The following is a 14,774-nucleotide window of genomic DNA, read 5'->3' as shown; positions in this document are numbered from 1 at the left end:
TGTTCGCATTTAAAAAAAATTCACTGTATATTAATAAAGTAGGTATATAGGTATAGTCATTTATTTTATGTTAAATTTCAGAGTAATTGGTATATTTTTCCTCTCAAATTGATTTACTCGTATTGCAACTAACCTTTAACCATTGAATAAACTTTTTTGTGCCCTCGGCGCATTATATGCCGAAGTGACATATGTTTGTAGATTATTTTTTGCACTCGATGATCCACAATACATTGCAAGTTTTCATATCGAATTTGTTGATGTGAATTCCGAAATTCAAAAACAAAATTACGACGCGATTCATACAGTGTGTCCCAGGTATAGGATACACCATAGGGAAACGGTAATGTATTTTTTCGCGAAGTATCCACGAGGTCTTTGAAATGAGCTTCTTTAACGTAGTACTCCAATCTCTTTCTAGCATCAGGCAATTAGCGCAATAACGTACCTTACGTTGAACGCTAACTTCAATTACATATCAAAGACCTGCTGGATCCTTCGCGAAAGTCTCTATATGGTGCGTTCTCCCTGGGACACACGGTATAAACTAATGCTCTCTTATGGCAGTTTTGAGATCAAACAAAGCACTGATTAACACAATATAAATCAATGCTGCTGGCAAATGCAGGCGCTTTTTCGTTTGATTTCATAATTCCATGATGGCATTATCTACTTTAAAACGGGACGGGACCCATTTTTTAATAATTAGGGAAGTCAATAATCGGGCATTAAAAAATTACTATTGAAATTCCTATTCTATGGTGCGTTCGTCAAGCCACCACCCCGCATGTTAATTGTAGCATTGAATTTTTTATTCAATGATTGTAGCTAATGTCGATGCTCAAAAAAATAAATGTTGGACTTGTTAGGGACGCTGGGTTATTTGTGTTAGGAAACATGGGCGCCGCTACTAAAGGGCAAGGAGGGGCCCGGGCCCCTCCCTGGGATTTGAGAAATCACTTAATCCATTTTAGAAAATGTTGAAAGCTCACAATAAAACCAAAATACAGCCACCTTTTCCTGTCCCATCGCTGTTCGGTGACAAAGCAAAAGTAGGTAAACCTTTTATAACCTTATTGAGTTACTTCAATGTCCATAAAGTTCCCATGCATATTGTATAGAGTTATAGACTATATAGAGATTAAATTAACCGAAGACCGCAGGGTGGCTGTTTGTTTTGGAAAAACATCAATGACAATTTGTCATGTCACTTACATATTTCGGTTCGGCGCTTTTTAGCGCATTTTCTAAAAGAAAAACGAACGCTATTGTCCGCACTTTGTCCGTCTTTACCATTACTAGTCCTCCACTTTAGGCTTTTTCGTTGTGGTGTGTTTCTTATACTGTGTAGCACAGCCTCAAGACCAGAACGGCAAAAGACTTTTTGGATTAGTCACCCTTCCCGAACTATTACCGATTCTGTGCGAGGAAAATGCGCTTTCGTTGGTCGCGAGTGACCAAGTTTTTAACTTGTTATGGAATAGATGCACATAAAGTGATGAATATACGAAGAATCGCATACGATTCAGTAGGGGAATTTTTTGTTACTCAGCTCGTATTGTGAAACCAGACTTTTCATCCGGCTCATATTCAATAGCACTGATTCTCGAACTCGTAGAAATCGATTGGCGAAGATTTGACATCGCTGTGTCTTTTCGTTCTTGAGTTAGACGAGGAACAGACGCACAGGCAGACAAAATCATCACGTCAGAGGAATTTTTATTCTTTCGAAATAATTAGGTACCTACATTGTTTTACCCTACTCTACATTCCACATTGTAATCAATAACATTATGGTTGGTAATTTAGTTATAGTTTTGAGTAGTAAAATAGTTAAATGTTACAATTTGCCCTCGAATTTGCCTTACAGACTGTAATTTTTATCACCTGCACGTTAGTAAGGGAGGTATTGCATTGTGGTAAAAAAAGACCCCCCCCCCCAACTTTTTTACGCAAATACACGTTTTGAAGCACCAGGATTCCGATTCCAACAAAATTTTGATGATGTCGGTCTGTCTGTACAGTGTACTGTTATTGTAACCAAATTTGGTACACGCATATTCTTAGATATAAAAAGAAGAGCTGAAAAACTTTCGGGGAGAATAGCGTATATGCACAAGTGTGTTAAACTCTCATTAACGGCTAAACGGCTGAACCGATTGGAACCAAAGTTGGTACACATATTGTTAGACCTAAAAGAAGGTAGAACGCGCATATGCGCCGGTGTACGGGTGGTATCTGTACTAACCACAGCAAATTGTATAATATAGTTTGCTATTAATTTCATTTTTTTTTAGTAAACTACTGTAACTTTGTTACTTTTGTTCTTGTTTTGTTTTGTGTCTAATATGTACCTATTACACCAATAGTTTTTATTGGATATATGATTTAGCTGCGTATCCTATTGATTTACTAATTTAAAAATAGTTGGGTAACATTTTCTATTTCAAAAATGTAAGGGCCCCTCCCTAGCGCATTTTCTTCCGGCGCCCCTGTTAGGAAAACGGTATTAAGTAAATCTCTATAATCTTTTAAATCGAAATACTTTCCTATTGTTATCTCCTCAACTTCCACCTATATGTACAATAAGACCTCAAGTAGGCAGGAGCTGTATACCACTTACACAGATTCCGCAATCCTCAATAAGTAATACATTATAAAATGATAAACAAATTGTTTTATAGCTATTGCAGCATCCCATGTTTAATAAATGATAAATCCGGTTGTATGCGTGTATGTACATCAGAAATTATCCCTACAATTTGGGTCATGTGTACCTAATAGCCGGATCAAAATAAGGATTTTATCCAATAAGGAGAGTACAGATCTTTGATTATAAAATGGTAGTCTATATTCAAAGGTACAGATTAAAATTTTTTTAAACATTCTCAAAGTACACATTACAAAATTTGAAAAGCAGCAAGGGGAAAAAACGATAAAAATTAAACTATAACATTAAAATATATCGTCATTAAATGTAGTCTTTAGATCCATGATGTAAAATTAATTTATATTTAATTAATAAATGAAAAGTCGGGCGTAGGTGGAAGACGCCATCGAAAGCGACAAATTCATACTCAGGTTCAAACCAGAAGATGATCGTTGGTCGAAACTAGTCGCTGCTTTTACATTTGTCTATTAAATTAGGGAAGGTTTTGTGTCTTTTTGGGATTTAATGACCCTATTATATATAGGTACTTGTTTTTTCCACGCTAGCTCGAATTTTTAAAGACCTTTCTCCAAGGCAATAACTCGATGCTCGATACCGCGATGCCTTCGTACTGGTTAAACTGCAGCATCATGAAAGAATTTCATTTAGTCAAAATGAGTTCAATTTCTACCAGTACTAGTGCATACGCATTTAAGTCCAAAAATTTGAATTTTTTGTCTACAATAGTTGGAAATTTGAAAATATTGTCGCGCCACCGACAAGATATCCAAATTGTATAGTTTCCAAATATATTTTTTGGATATTTTGTCGCTTTATTTGGGTTTGGATAATGGTATGCTTGTTTAGAAAATTGGCAGAAATTTTTAAAATAAGGGATACCGTATCACAAAGGGTTTCCAGAAGAGTACAGTAACAACCAGGACAAATTCAAAAGTTTAATCAAGATGCAATAACCTATTTATATGCAATAATCAGAGTAATAAACACAAAGCAGTAAAAAGTAATAACTTTATTAAGTTTTTAATATCACAATATCTCACATGATAACATGTTCAGTCATGGACTTGTACAAAATATGAGTATCAAAATTGTACGACCATTTAAGTATCATTAAAATAATGGCTATAATGATTTTGGTATCGTTTATAAAACAAAAACACATTAGGCAGTGCAATAATAACATTTGCTTGCAAGACACACGCCCGTCCATCCATCCAAGTCAATCAGGACGTATTTTTGTGGGATAATTCTTGAAATGAAATGTAAACTTCAAGTGCAAATTTCCCCTGACCAACTAAGTAGCGTGCAGCCCAGCATTCTTTAGTATAGTTTGTAATCTCAATATTTCGTCGTCTTTTTGCGCCAACTGAGAACGTAACTCCTGCACCAAGTCCGACTCGGAAAGGTTCAACCTGAGCCTTTGCATTAGGGTTGTAGCGTCGGGACGATCGCCCGGGTGTCTCGCCATCAGGTCTTTAATTACCGCGGTGAATTGAGCATTTGAAGCTAAACAATCTGAACCGAGACCGTTTCTTCTTAATTCCGTAATGGTACGTATACGTTCCATGTCCGTACTGAACGACATAACGAGCTCAAACAAAACAATGCCGAGAGAATACATATCGCTCTAAAAAAATGTTTATTATTCAACTTGGCGGTAGTACAGAGCATATCTTACCTTCGAATCGCATTTTCCCGCCAATTGTTCTGGTGCAGCGTATAGCTTTGTACCGAACGCTAAACTGTGTTTAACACTTTGCAGCGGGCAAGCCAAACCGAAATCGCCTAACTGCACCAATAGTCGACCGTTATCAATTTGGATAAAAATGTTACTTGGTTTTATATCGTGATGCACGATCCGTTTCGAATGAATGTATTCTATACCTAAAAAGTATAGTGTTGGTGCTGTCAAAGGCGAACACAGCCAACTTACCTAACAAAAGTTGCCTTAAAATTTCCATAACAGAATCATAGTGAACTTGATTCATATTTACGGAAATTAAAGCTGAATCCTTACTGTGTTCAGTCTCATAGCGTTTCTCCAACCAATGTCTTAAAGTTGTTTGGCACAATGCCATCTGTATGTACAGAGTAGCCCATTTCAACTCGCTTTTCGCCTGCACGTATAGACTCTCTATTTCATCCAGTTTGCAAATGGCATTCCCGCCTTCGGAAATACTGTTACGCTTCACCCGAGCGCTTCTTCTAACTTTTCTATCGCTATTAAAAATGCTATTACTAGATTGCGAATACTGATGAATTTCCGATGTGGCTTGGAAACTAACTTCGAAGTCAGACTCCTCCATTCTCTGAGTAAATGTGTCCATTTCAGTCGCGGCGTCTGGGTAAATGTATTGGTCTGCATCGCCAGTAATTAGGTTGTGATCAGAAGGTTCAGTTGTATATGATACATTGTTGTCGACCTGCTTGTTACGAGCTCCACCCAACTCCAACCATGCTGCTTTATATTGGACAACATTCGAGTGATTTAAACTCGCAAACGTCTTCACCTCTGAAAGGTAATTACGAATGGACTTAATTCCTTCTGAACGTATCACGATCTTTTTAATTGCATAATCTGTCCCATCCAACTTGTGCTTTACACGATAAACCTAAGGAATATTATTAGAGCAGTGTGCAGTGAAGTTATTCTACCACCTACCTGCCCAAAACCACCACCTGCTATATATTCAATCTCGTCAAATTCTCGATAATAATGGGACCATTCGTTAGTGATGTCATTATTTTGCCAAAAGGCTTGCAGTGAAGGTACTGGTTGTTTACCAATAGCAGACGTAACTAAGTGATATAAAGCGCGTTGGTATTGGTTACGCATACCTTCAAATTCGATCATGTTGTAACTTTCATCTACCAATTTCATTTCAAACAATTTACTGCAAATGAAGTTGTAAATTTTCTCCGACTTTTGCTCATCCGGTTCACATATCGAGCACAAATTCTTGACTAGAGACTCGATTAGAATACTAGTCGGTGTTGACGTAGGTTTGGGTTTACAAACAGTGTTTACATTGTTAATAGTCTCCGGTGTAGGATTCTTAACGTCCAGCGTGGATGACTTCTTTGGACGGTTATTACTAGCCTTCTTTTCATTGGATTTGCTTCCTGACATTCCCGATTTTGCCATCAAAGAACTATTTAGAACTTTCTAGACGTGTACGTAACCTAAAAACCGTCGACTCTATTTCTTTACTTTTTGTAATGACATCGATGGCAAACTTAAGATTAGTTAGTTTGAATATGATTTTTTAACAAAATTTTCTTGAATTAAGGAACATTTTGATGAAAAAATATTTTTGAACTGGGTTAGAAAAATGATGCAACTGTTATACAAAAGCACAGAACAAAAGTGAGTCACATTCACATACAAACGGTCATGTAAACTACGAAGCAAAATTTATACTATTAAGTTTCCACAGACAAATGATGTAATTTTTGTTTAGCACTGGCACGTTGGGCTCGAGGAAATCATCTTTTTCATGAAACTGACTAATTTCTTCATTCAACATCAGGCATCTCCTATAATACTTTAAAATGCATGTCCTCAAACTCCAACTGTTATTATTTTTCGTTGGGAGCAGACAGTCACTAAACTAATTTTATATGCGTACCATTACCATGGGTACTCTTTGGTATAATTAAGAATTCTTTTAAAAAATAATGTCTGATGTGTGTAATTTTTAGAATATAACTATGATTGATTTTTGAATAAGTAATGTGCAATTGGGATCTTATCTCTAAAATAATTAGGGAAGTCCATTAATCAGAAATGAAAAAATTACTATTGAAATTCTTATGGGGCGTTGTACAAGCCACCACCCGGTATAACGATCTGTCAAGTGGAACTACCTTTTTCTGATAAATCTTTTTTGTATCGATTTACGTCACATAGAGCTCTTAGGCCGTAATATAATATACGATTATTTGTTGTTATTTTCTATTATGCGCAAAATAAAGCTTATTTATTATTAAGATTAGGTATTTTCCATAGAAACAGAACTGTCATATGTTCTGAACGTCATTTATATCGTGCTCCGTGTGACATTTGAAATAAGAATTTCAAAGTAAGAGCAGCTACAGGGAAGCTACCCCCTGTAACTGAATCTCGCCCCGCATTTAATTTTCATAATTTTTTTTATATATTCTTTCTTAATGCAATAAAGACTATTTATTATTATTATTATTAACTGTTTTACTTTATCTACTAAGCTAAAATTAATGTTGATCTGCCAACATCCAGATACCAAACCTACTGCTGATTTCAGGTGTACCTACTTCACATCCTAGACAATCCTCGCCTGAAATTTCATCGATTCAACATAGACGGCCATGCGGCACACTTACCTAGAATTTAATGGTCCATCATGCCATACCTACCAGTCACACTACGACGCCACGTTTTTGAAACCGTCCATAATCTCTCATCCAGTGGTAGAGCCATTTTAAAGCGTACCGCTTAGGTTCTTTTGGCCGAGTCAAATACGTCCTTTGCATTCAATACATTTCTTGCCAACGCTGCAAAGTCCACCGTCAGAACAGTGCCGGACTTGGAAACTTCAGGATACCGGACGCCAGCTTTGACCCCTTCCACACGAATCTCATCAAGCTACCGTTCTGCGATCAAAGCTTGACCGTTTGGATGACACATTTTTTAAGTCACAGCTATCGGAAAATGGTAAACATTTTCAATTGCAATGAATTTGTGTAGTATAGGTACTTACTGAGAGTAGCCAAGTAGCTTAACATCCACAGAGCCACAGAGCAAGCCTGTAGAAAAAATTCCACTGCGATTAACCGCTTGTTTATATAATCAATCTCGAGTACTACAGTAGTGGCCTTGAGGATAATTAATATATATATACAACTATTAAGAAACTTTATTATAAATATATGATATGATACCTATTTATATAACGCATTTACAAAATACCTAATTAAATTTCGCACGCGCCTTTTGGTGTAATGGAGATCGTTCCACGAATGTCAGTCACTTGATTCCTATCTAAATTTCCTAACTAAAAGAATTATCCATTAATTGTTTATACCATTTTCGATTGAAACGTACCAAATAATCGTATTTCCTACTTCTTTCGTAGTAGTGAACCTTTTTCTCTATGTAACTTCTCTGTGTAAGGTTACTTCTAGAGCTTAATAATGGGGTTCCTTCATGATCATCGGTTTTCCACGATTCGTTAATGCCGCTATCAGAAAACTCGTAACTATTGCTTCGTTTACTCTTGCTTTGAAAATTGAGGAAGAGGAACGCAAACGACAACAGCCCAGCCTAAAAAGTGGTATTAAGGTGAATCCTTTTGGGACAACTATATCGTACCGTAAGTAGAGTTATTAAAGCCATTACAGTCGAGCAAACTCCAAAACCGTAATTGTGCAATAAGTAGCCGCCAAGTGAAGGTCCAATCACTTCACCCAAAGAATACATGCCCGACCAAACTCCCGCTACCAAACTGTAGGTGGCCAATGAGTCATCACATCCCCCATCTCTGTCGAAACGCGGTGGGTAACAAGATGTTTTTTCCGGGTTTATACTTACATCGCGCTTTTTAGCAATCCTTGAAATGCTGGCAGTAAAGCTAGCGCAACGAAAATTCCCAAGATTGAGAGAGCGAGAAGATTGGACCAAATCGTGCTGTGAAAATATTAAATTTACAGCGGCCTTAAATTTACGTGCCTACTCACTTGACTAATATTGGTATGTATGGACATGGTCCCAAAATTAAAAGAGCGATGGCTGCAAAAACCATACCTATGACCATCATCGACCAATGGTTATTGAACTTATCGGTCAACCATCCCCAGAACGGACTTGATATACCGTATAACGCAGAAAACAGAAAGAAGATTAAACCAATTTGTTCCGGCGATAAATTAAACTAAGGAATCTTTACTATAAACATCGGAAGCGCTTAAAAAAATTTACCTCTCGCAGATGTGGTTCCAGGGTAGGATCTAGAAATGCCCAAATACTAGAGATCACTATAATTACTATACTGGTTATAATCACAGCTGGAACTTTCAATAGCTTTAAAATGGAGCCACCACCGGTGCCAACGACGAAATCTAAAAGAAAGGGTTGTAAAGTATATTATTTCATACGTAGATACGTTTACCATTAACTGGGGGTAGAAGGAAAACGTTTATTGGGGTTACCGCAATCATCGCAACCCCTAAAACAAAAAATGGCAACTGAAATCCCCCCAACTGTCTAAAACATAATATGTCAAGTGATATGCGCCTCGCTTACATTAGGCGCACTTACCGAGTACAGCACCCCTCCAATTGCTGGACCAACGCTCAAGCCTAAACCCACGAATGTTTCTAAAATTCCCTAAAAAAGCCTCATCAATCCATAAAGCAGATTATTCTCTGTACTTACCAAAACCGAACTTATTTTTTCGGGAAAACTATGAACGACAAATACATAACTGGCAGTAGAAAATGCACTGGCCCCTACAGCCTCAAATCCTCTGATCACAAAGCATAAGGTACTAAAAAGGGTGTAGTCTTGCACGTATTCCAATAATCTAAATAAAAACTACTTACATGTTACAACAATACGAAACTTACATACCCAAAAAGTATATTGCAGGTACCAGTTAAAGTGATACCTGAGATGAATAAAAATTTTGCGCCTAGCAAAGGTAACTGAAATATGCAGAAAGTAAATCTTTTAGTTACAATGTTAAACTCACAATTTTTCCAAAAATTGGAGACGTCACAAACATGACTAGTGCGTAAAAGCTGAACACAAAGCCCGAAAGGGTGTTGGATAAACCCTTTTCGGTCGCTTCTTTTGGAAAGAACGGTGCCATTATGGACATTGAGCAAAAACACATGAAGTCGACTATAGCCAACGATAACAATGTCATTGTTTGGTTTCTGTTGAAGTATCTAAACATGGAACGTTCTATGCGTGCATTAGTTCTGAAACCAAAAGCTTTTAATCACACCCTAACCGTAATCGTTCTTCACCTTAACAATCTATCCCTTATCCTACTTATTTCCATCATTGCATATGAATCCAGTGAGAAGTGAGTTAAAGATCTGCTTCGTGCGTTAACCTCCTTGTTGTACCAACCCGTTTCTTCGGTAGCCCAACTGTTCATTAGCTGATTATGGTACATCTTATTGTGCACTTCACTTTCCGCGGATGATTTGGTATTATACAACGATTTGTCTTCCATTTCCATTTTCAACTTTTCCGCTGTGGACATATCAACAAATAAGTTTAAACATTAATCTTCTAAGTGATGATGTCATGGAAACAGATCGATTAATCCGGATTTTGTCAAGTAAAAGCGGTAATTAGATTATTTCAAACACGAGTCATTATACTGAGAATGTTCTACTTGACATAGTAAGCACTGGGAAACTGATCTATCCGCTTTGTCTCGTTCCCCCCAGCAGTAAAGATGTCTAGCGCGTAAAATAGAGCTCTGTGTAAATTGAATTATATATTTAGTTGAGGTCAAGGTGATAACGTTATTTACAAAATTTTGCTTGTGTTAATATAAATGATATGACTAGGTACAAAGGATATGCTCCGTTTGATACAATTCCAAATATTTTAATATCTACACACGCCATGGTGTGGCATTTGCAAGTTCAAGATTAAAAAGTCTGGGACGCCTATAGTTTTACGTTATCGTTATCTTTCATTATTATAATCAAGTTTGAGCAATTTTGTACATTTTCGATAAGTAGCATATAGAGACAATAGATAGGATAATGCGTTTTGTTACACCTATGGTCATAAGGAGGTAATGTCAGCTGGAAAATTCGATATGTAAAGTGTAAACTTTGTTACAATAAACATAGCTGATGGACTTTCCGAGCTTTCTACGATTTATATCTAAGCATGAGATAGCAATAGTCTTGCAGGGCAAGTTTTGATACTTACGGTAGTGACGATTTTCAAAGATATCGAGTGACCAACTGCAGTAGAGTAACTTTTTCACGCCGTGTGAAAAGAACAAAACGTGTAAAAATTAAAGTCACACTGAAATTTAACAAGCAATATTTCCTCTTATCAATACTATTTGTGTGTTATCTTTACAGTAAACAGCATAAAGTGGAAGCTACGGACACTTACGGAAAAAAGGAATTCTGATAGAAGATTTTTCCTTTAACTAGCCATGCCTATCTACCTAGGTACTTCATAAGATAAAACGATTATCTAAGCAATTGCAACAGTAACTTATGTTGTGAGGTCGGTGGACTAGACCTAAAATTTGATCATCTCGAACTAGCAAAGCGATACCTACCTATCTGTATGAGCTGTGAGTTGTTTTTACCACACCCATCACATTATCTCTATTATTTTATTGTGTAGTATAAAACGCAAAAAAAAAACATTGTCTCTGTTCAAAGCCTCTAAAGTCGTCATAGTCTTTACCTAAATTTGCTAGACATTTTGAAGTTTGGAACCGTTTAAGAGTTTCCAAACTATTTTGGAAGTACTTAGGTACTAAGGTTTCAATGATAAGAGGATTTTATAGAGTCTGAGTCTGTCATGTTTCTGGAATTTCTGAACATACCATGCCATGTATGGCGGTTACTAAGCCTACGCGTTGGGAAAATCGGATCCGCTTGCAAGAATTAGAGTGGAATCTGCAGTAGAGTTTACAAGAATGGGAACGATGATAAAATACGTCTATTGGTTTGATCTTCTGTATCCCACATCACACGATATTATATTCCATTAAATATTTATTAAATTTTTTAACGCAGTCACATCTCCTGACCACCATGCTTCGGAGGGCATGTAAAGCTGGCGGTTCCGGGAGTCATACCACGACTGTCGTTACGTCACACAGACGGCAGTTGATGCGACCTGAAAAGTCTGTACCTAGGGAGTAAGGAGTATCGCACCCATATACGATACATACATTAATTGTAAGGGGTTACCTATACCTATTACCAAAGACTATTCTTTAATATATAACTGTAAGTATATCTTAAATTCAATTTTTCTTTATAATCACAGTTTGTTAAAATTTCAGGTTCATAATCTTGAATTAAGTAGTGACACTGACCATTGTCCTATCAATGAAGTACCTAACCATTATCCCCCATAATGCTTTAATTACCGATTAATACAAACGGAGAAATTCTACGACTAGTTTCAGACATCGGCTGTGTCCAAAATCATATTAAGAATATTAATAATAATAAGATGATAATTAAGATGGATTCTTGGTTTAATGACCATTGTCATATTTAGTTAAGTACGTAAAGTTTAATCATTAATAAGACATATTATACTGCTTCAAATCAGCTTATTGTTAGAGTTAGAGTATTAAACGTTGCACCTTCCAACATGAATTGGAAAATGCGTTAAAAATGTTGTAATGGCTGCACAATTGTTCGTTTGATTCCAATTGTTTATCACAGTCCGTGTAGGTATCAAAAAAATTCATTCGTGGTTTCAATGGCACAGGTTTATTTTCTTTGGAATGGTTGTGTTCGTCTAGCGTTTACCCGTGTAGGGGCGGGAAAGAATATCCCTACTGCAGAGACACTGCATGTCGTAAAAGGCGACTGATCAACGGACGAGTTCAGGTGAAAGGTGTAGGTAATTCGGCGCCAAAGTAAAGACTTTTTTTTAAGTTTTTGCAAATTTAGACGGGACATACCTGAAAACATACCAAAAACTATTCATTTCATCTTTGTTGTTGTGGTTATTGAGAGAAGATTGAAAAAAAGTTAATTATTAACTTTTGGAGGGGTAGCTCTCAAAAAGTCCTTTAGTTTATTTGAAAATATAATATTTAAAATATAATAGCGAAGGCTGTAGCCGAAGCTTTTTGGTTTCGTTTATGATTTTGTAGTATGGTACTTTTTATGCTTTTATGCGTACAACTAATACAGTATGAAACCCGCAAATCTTTGCAGCATACTCTTCATTCAAATGAATCCTAGAATCTTCTCCTTAAAATGTTAGGACCATCTTCAATGTTCTTCGAATCTTCTAATTTTCTTAGAAGCTCTAGACTCAAAACCCTGAGTATATATAGCATTACCTAGACACCTTAGAATCGATTAAAATGTTATTTAAAGTATTGAATTAAAATGAACGGCACACCTAAGCTAGAACTTTTGCCATTCTAAATATTGATTTGAATTAAGATTACTTTATAGAGTATGTTATTAATTTGGTTAGTCGTGTATTTTTTAGTTGTGTGCATGTATGTAATTAAATGCATGATTATCCCTCCTGTCTCGCAAAACGATTGCGGGCTCGGTGAAATAAATTCCACTTATAGAACCATAGCTTTTTCATCGTTTAAAATATCGTTGACTTCTTCGAAGACAGAATGCCTTTCATACCCACTGCATTGAATTTATAATACATATAAATTCAATGCCCACTGGGAACAGCATTCAGCACCATCCTCAATTGTTTACTGTGGACGTCAGTACGGCCCTGACCATTAAGTTGTCACGCATGCGCAGTTGCAACGTTTCAAATATAAAATCAAATGCGTTCCTTCCCAAAGCACATTTTATAGAAAACCGAGTTATAAAGGTTTTCTTCTCTTTACTTTCAATTTCAGTGTTAAGTACTTACAAAACTTACCATGTCTCCACCAGCTTACAAAGTCGGTAAGTTTGTAAATAAAAAACCACGTGATATTGTTTGGTTACGTTTTTATTAATTCAAATTTTTAGCGGACATTAGTCTTGCTGAATGGGGCCGTAAAGAGATGAGCCTCGCCGAAATTGAAATGCCGGGACTAATGAGCATAAGGGAAAAGTACGGCGCCCAAAAGCCCTTAAAGGGAGCTAAAATTGCCGGCTGCCTGCACATGACTATACAGACGGCTGTACTTATTGAAACTTTACTCGAATTAGGTGCCGAAGTAAGTTGTTAGTTACCCAATTGTATTATCATTACAATTGTAACCAAGAGGTGAAGGTTAAATGATTAAAATTCGTGTGTAGGTTCAATGGTCAAGTTGTAATATATTCAGTACGCAAGATCACGCGGCGGCTGCAATTGCCAAACGAGGTGTTCGCGTTTTTGCATGGAAAGGTGAAACTGACGAGGAGTACATTTGGTGTATAGAGCAGACACTGATTTTCCCTGATGGAAAACCTTTTAATTTGATTCTTGACGATGGTGGTGATTTGACTAACTTAGTTCATACCAAGTACCCAGAATATCTTAAGGAATGTAGGGGAATTAGTGAGGAAACTACCACTGGAGTCCACAATCTTTACAAAATGTTCAATGAAAATGTACTTAAAGTTCCTGCCATTAACGTTAATGATTCAGTTACAAAGGTAAAAATCCACTTTCACCGACGCTAATAAATGTAACATTTGCAGAGTAAATTTGACAATTTGTATGGATGCAGAGAGTCATTGACTGATGGCATCAAGCGTGCAACCAATATAATGTTGGCAGGAAAGGTCTGTGTCGTAGCCGGATACGGGGATGTCGGTAAAGGCTGTGCACAGTCCTTGAGAGCTTTTGGTGGTCGTGTAATTATCACTGAAATTGATCCTATCATCGCACTTCAAGCCGCAATGGAAGGTTACGAGGTGACAACCATGGAAGAAGCAAGTAAAGAGGGACAAATTTTTGTCACAACAACCGGTTGCAAAGACATTATTCGCGCAGAACACTTCATGAACATGCGTAATGACAGTATTGTATGCAACATTGGTCATTTCGACTGTGAAATTGATGTTCTATGGCTAGAAAAAAATGCAAAGAAGAAGGTTAACATTAAACCACAAGTAGATCACTACGAATTGCCCAACGGTAACCACATCATTCTGCTAGCAGAAGGTAGACTTGTCAATCTCGGTTGTGCCATGGGTCATCCTTCCTTTGTTATGTCCAATTCTTTTACTAATCAAGTGTTGGCCCAAATCGAACTGTGGACCAAACCTGGCCAGTTCCCAATCGGTGTCCACATGTTACCAAAGAAATTAGACGAAGAAGTTGCAGCTTTACATTTAAACCATCTTGGTGTTAAGCTAACGAAACTTACTGACGAACAAGCGAAGTATTTGGGTGTACCAGTCAGTGGTCCATTTAAACCTACCCACTACAGAT

General features: G+C 36.9%; 3 protein-coding genes and 1 long non-coding RNA gene across 5 annotated transcripts; 2 read left to right on the top strand and 2 right to left on the bottom strand.

Moving 5' to 3' along the window:
• Window positions 1-3,665: 3,665 nt before the first annotated feature.
• On the bottom strand, window positions 3,666-7,472 carry LOC116171999 (eukaryotic translation initiation factor 2-alpha kinase 3-like). 2 transcript variants are annotated; one of them, XM_031489082.1, is made up of 6 exons: window positions 7,411-7,472; window positions 7,034-7,351; window positions 5,334-6,987; window positions 4,605-5,283; window positions 4,350-4,555; window positions 3,666-4,298 (listed from the first exon to the last, which is right to left on the bottom strand). In XM_031489082.1, exons 3-6 carry the CDS (start codon window positions 5,814-5,816, stop codon window positions 3,966-3,968), a joined length of 1,701 nt encoding a protein of 566 aa, XP_031344942.1. In that variant the 5' UTR covers window positions 5,817-6,987; window positions 7,034-7,351; window positions 7,411-7,472; the 3' UTR covers window positions 3,666-3,965. The 2 variants fall into 2 exon arrangements, with proteins under 2 accessions (XP_031344942.1, XP_031344943.1); XM_031489083.1 differs by having other exon boundaries at window positions 7,067-7,351.
• A 76-nt stretch (window positions 7,473-7,548) lies between these two features.
• LOC116171997 (MFS-type transporter SLC18B1-like) lies at window positions 7,549-10,057 on the bottom strand. Its single transcript, XM_031489078.1, has 12 exons — window positions 9,680-10,057; window positions 9,400-9,631; window positions 9,279-9,352; window positions 9,084-9,231; window positions 8,967-9,035; window positions 8,818-8,908; window positions 8,628-8,767; window positions 8,387-8,580; window positions 8,241-8,336; window positions 8,022-8,190; window positions 7,755-7,973; window positions 7,549-7,704 (listed from the first exon to the last, which is right to left on the bottom strand). The coding sequence occupies exons 1-12, from the start codon at window positions 9,919-9,921 to the stop codon at window positions 7,624-7,626; spliced, it is 1,755 nt and encodes a 584-aa protein (XP_031344938.1). The 5' UTR covers window positions 9,922-10,057; the 3' UTR covers window positions 7,549-7,623.
• Window positions 10,058-10,088: 31 nt separating this feature from the next.
• LOC116172002 lies at window positions 10,089-10,533 on the top strand. The gene is made up of 2 exons (XR_004145570.1): window positions 10,089-10,180; window positions 10,235-10,533. It is a non-coding gene; the product is annotated as an uncharacterized LOC116172002 (long non-coding RNA).
• A 2,618-nt stretch (window positions 10,534-13,151) lies between these two features.
• Window positions 13,152-14,770, top strand: LOC116170713 (adenosylhomocysteinase-like; the record flags this gene model as incomplete). Its single annotated transcript, XM_031487216.1, has 4 exons — window positions 13,152-13,312; window positions 13,379-13,569; window positions 13,652-13,993; window positions 14,039-14,770. Coding segments are annotated over exons 1-4 (1,290 nt in total), but the record flags the coding sequence as incomplete, so codon positions are not given.
• Between the last annotated feature and the right edge of the window lie 4 nt (window positions 14,771-14,774).

The sequence above is a fragment of the Photinus pyralis genome, unplaced genomic scaffold (assembly GCF_008802855.1).
Source record: "Photinus pyralis isolate 1611_PpyrPB1 unplaced genomic scaffold, Ppyr1.3 Ppyr1.4_LG5, whole genome shotgun sequence".
In the NCBI taxonomy this organism is placed as follows: Eukaryota; Metazoa; Arthropoda; class Insecta; order Coleoptera; family Lampyridae; genus Photinus; species Photinus pyralis.
The sequence above is the reverse complement of the archived record's forward strand: the minus strand, read 5'-3'. Positions and strand labels throughout refer to the sequence as shown.

Excerpts from the sequence above, each read along its gene's own strand:
- LOC116171999 (XM_031489082.1), bottom strand. The coding sequence starts at position 5,816 with ATGGCAAAATCGGGAATGTCAGGAAGCAAATCCAATGAAAAGAAGGCT. Across the intron at positions 5,284-5,333 it reads CAGGTGGTGGTTTTGGGCAG|GTTTATCGTGTAAAGCACAA; the intron begins GTAGGTGGTAGA and ends AATATTCCTTAG. Across the intron at positions 4,299-4,349 it reads CGGGAAAATGCGATTCGAAG|AGCGATATGTATTCTCTCGG; the intron begins GTAAGATATGCT and ends ACATTTTTTTAG.
- LOC116171997 (XM_031489078.1), bottom strand. The coding sequence starts at position 9,921 with ATGTCCACAGCGGAAAAGTTGAAAATGGAAATGGAAGACAAATCGTTG. Across the intron at positions 9,232-9,278 it reads ACCTGCAATATACTTTTTGG|ATTATTGGAATACGTGCAAG; the intron begins GTATGTAAGTTT and ends GTTTTTATTTAG. Across the intron at positions 7,974-8,021 it reads CTTTAATAACTCTACTTACG|GCTGGGCTGTTGTCGTTTGC; the intron begins GTACGATATAGT and ends ACCACTTTTTAG.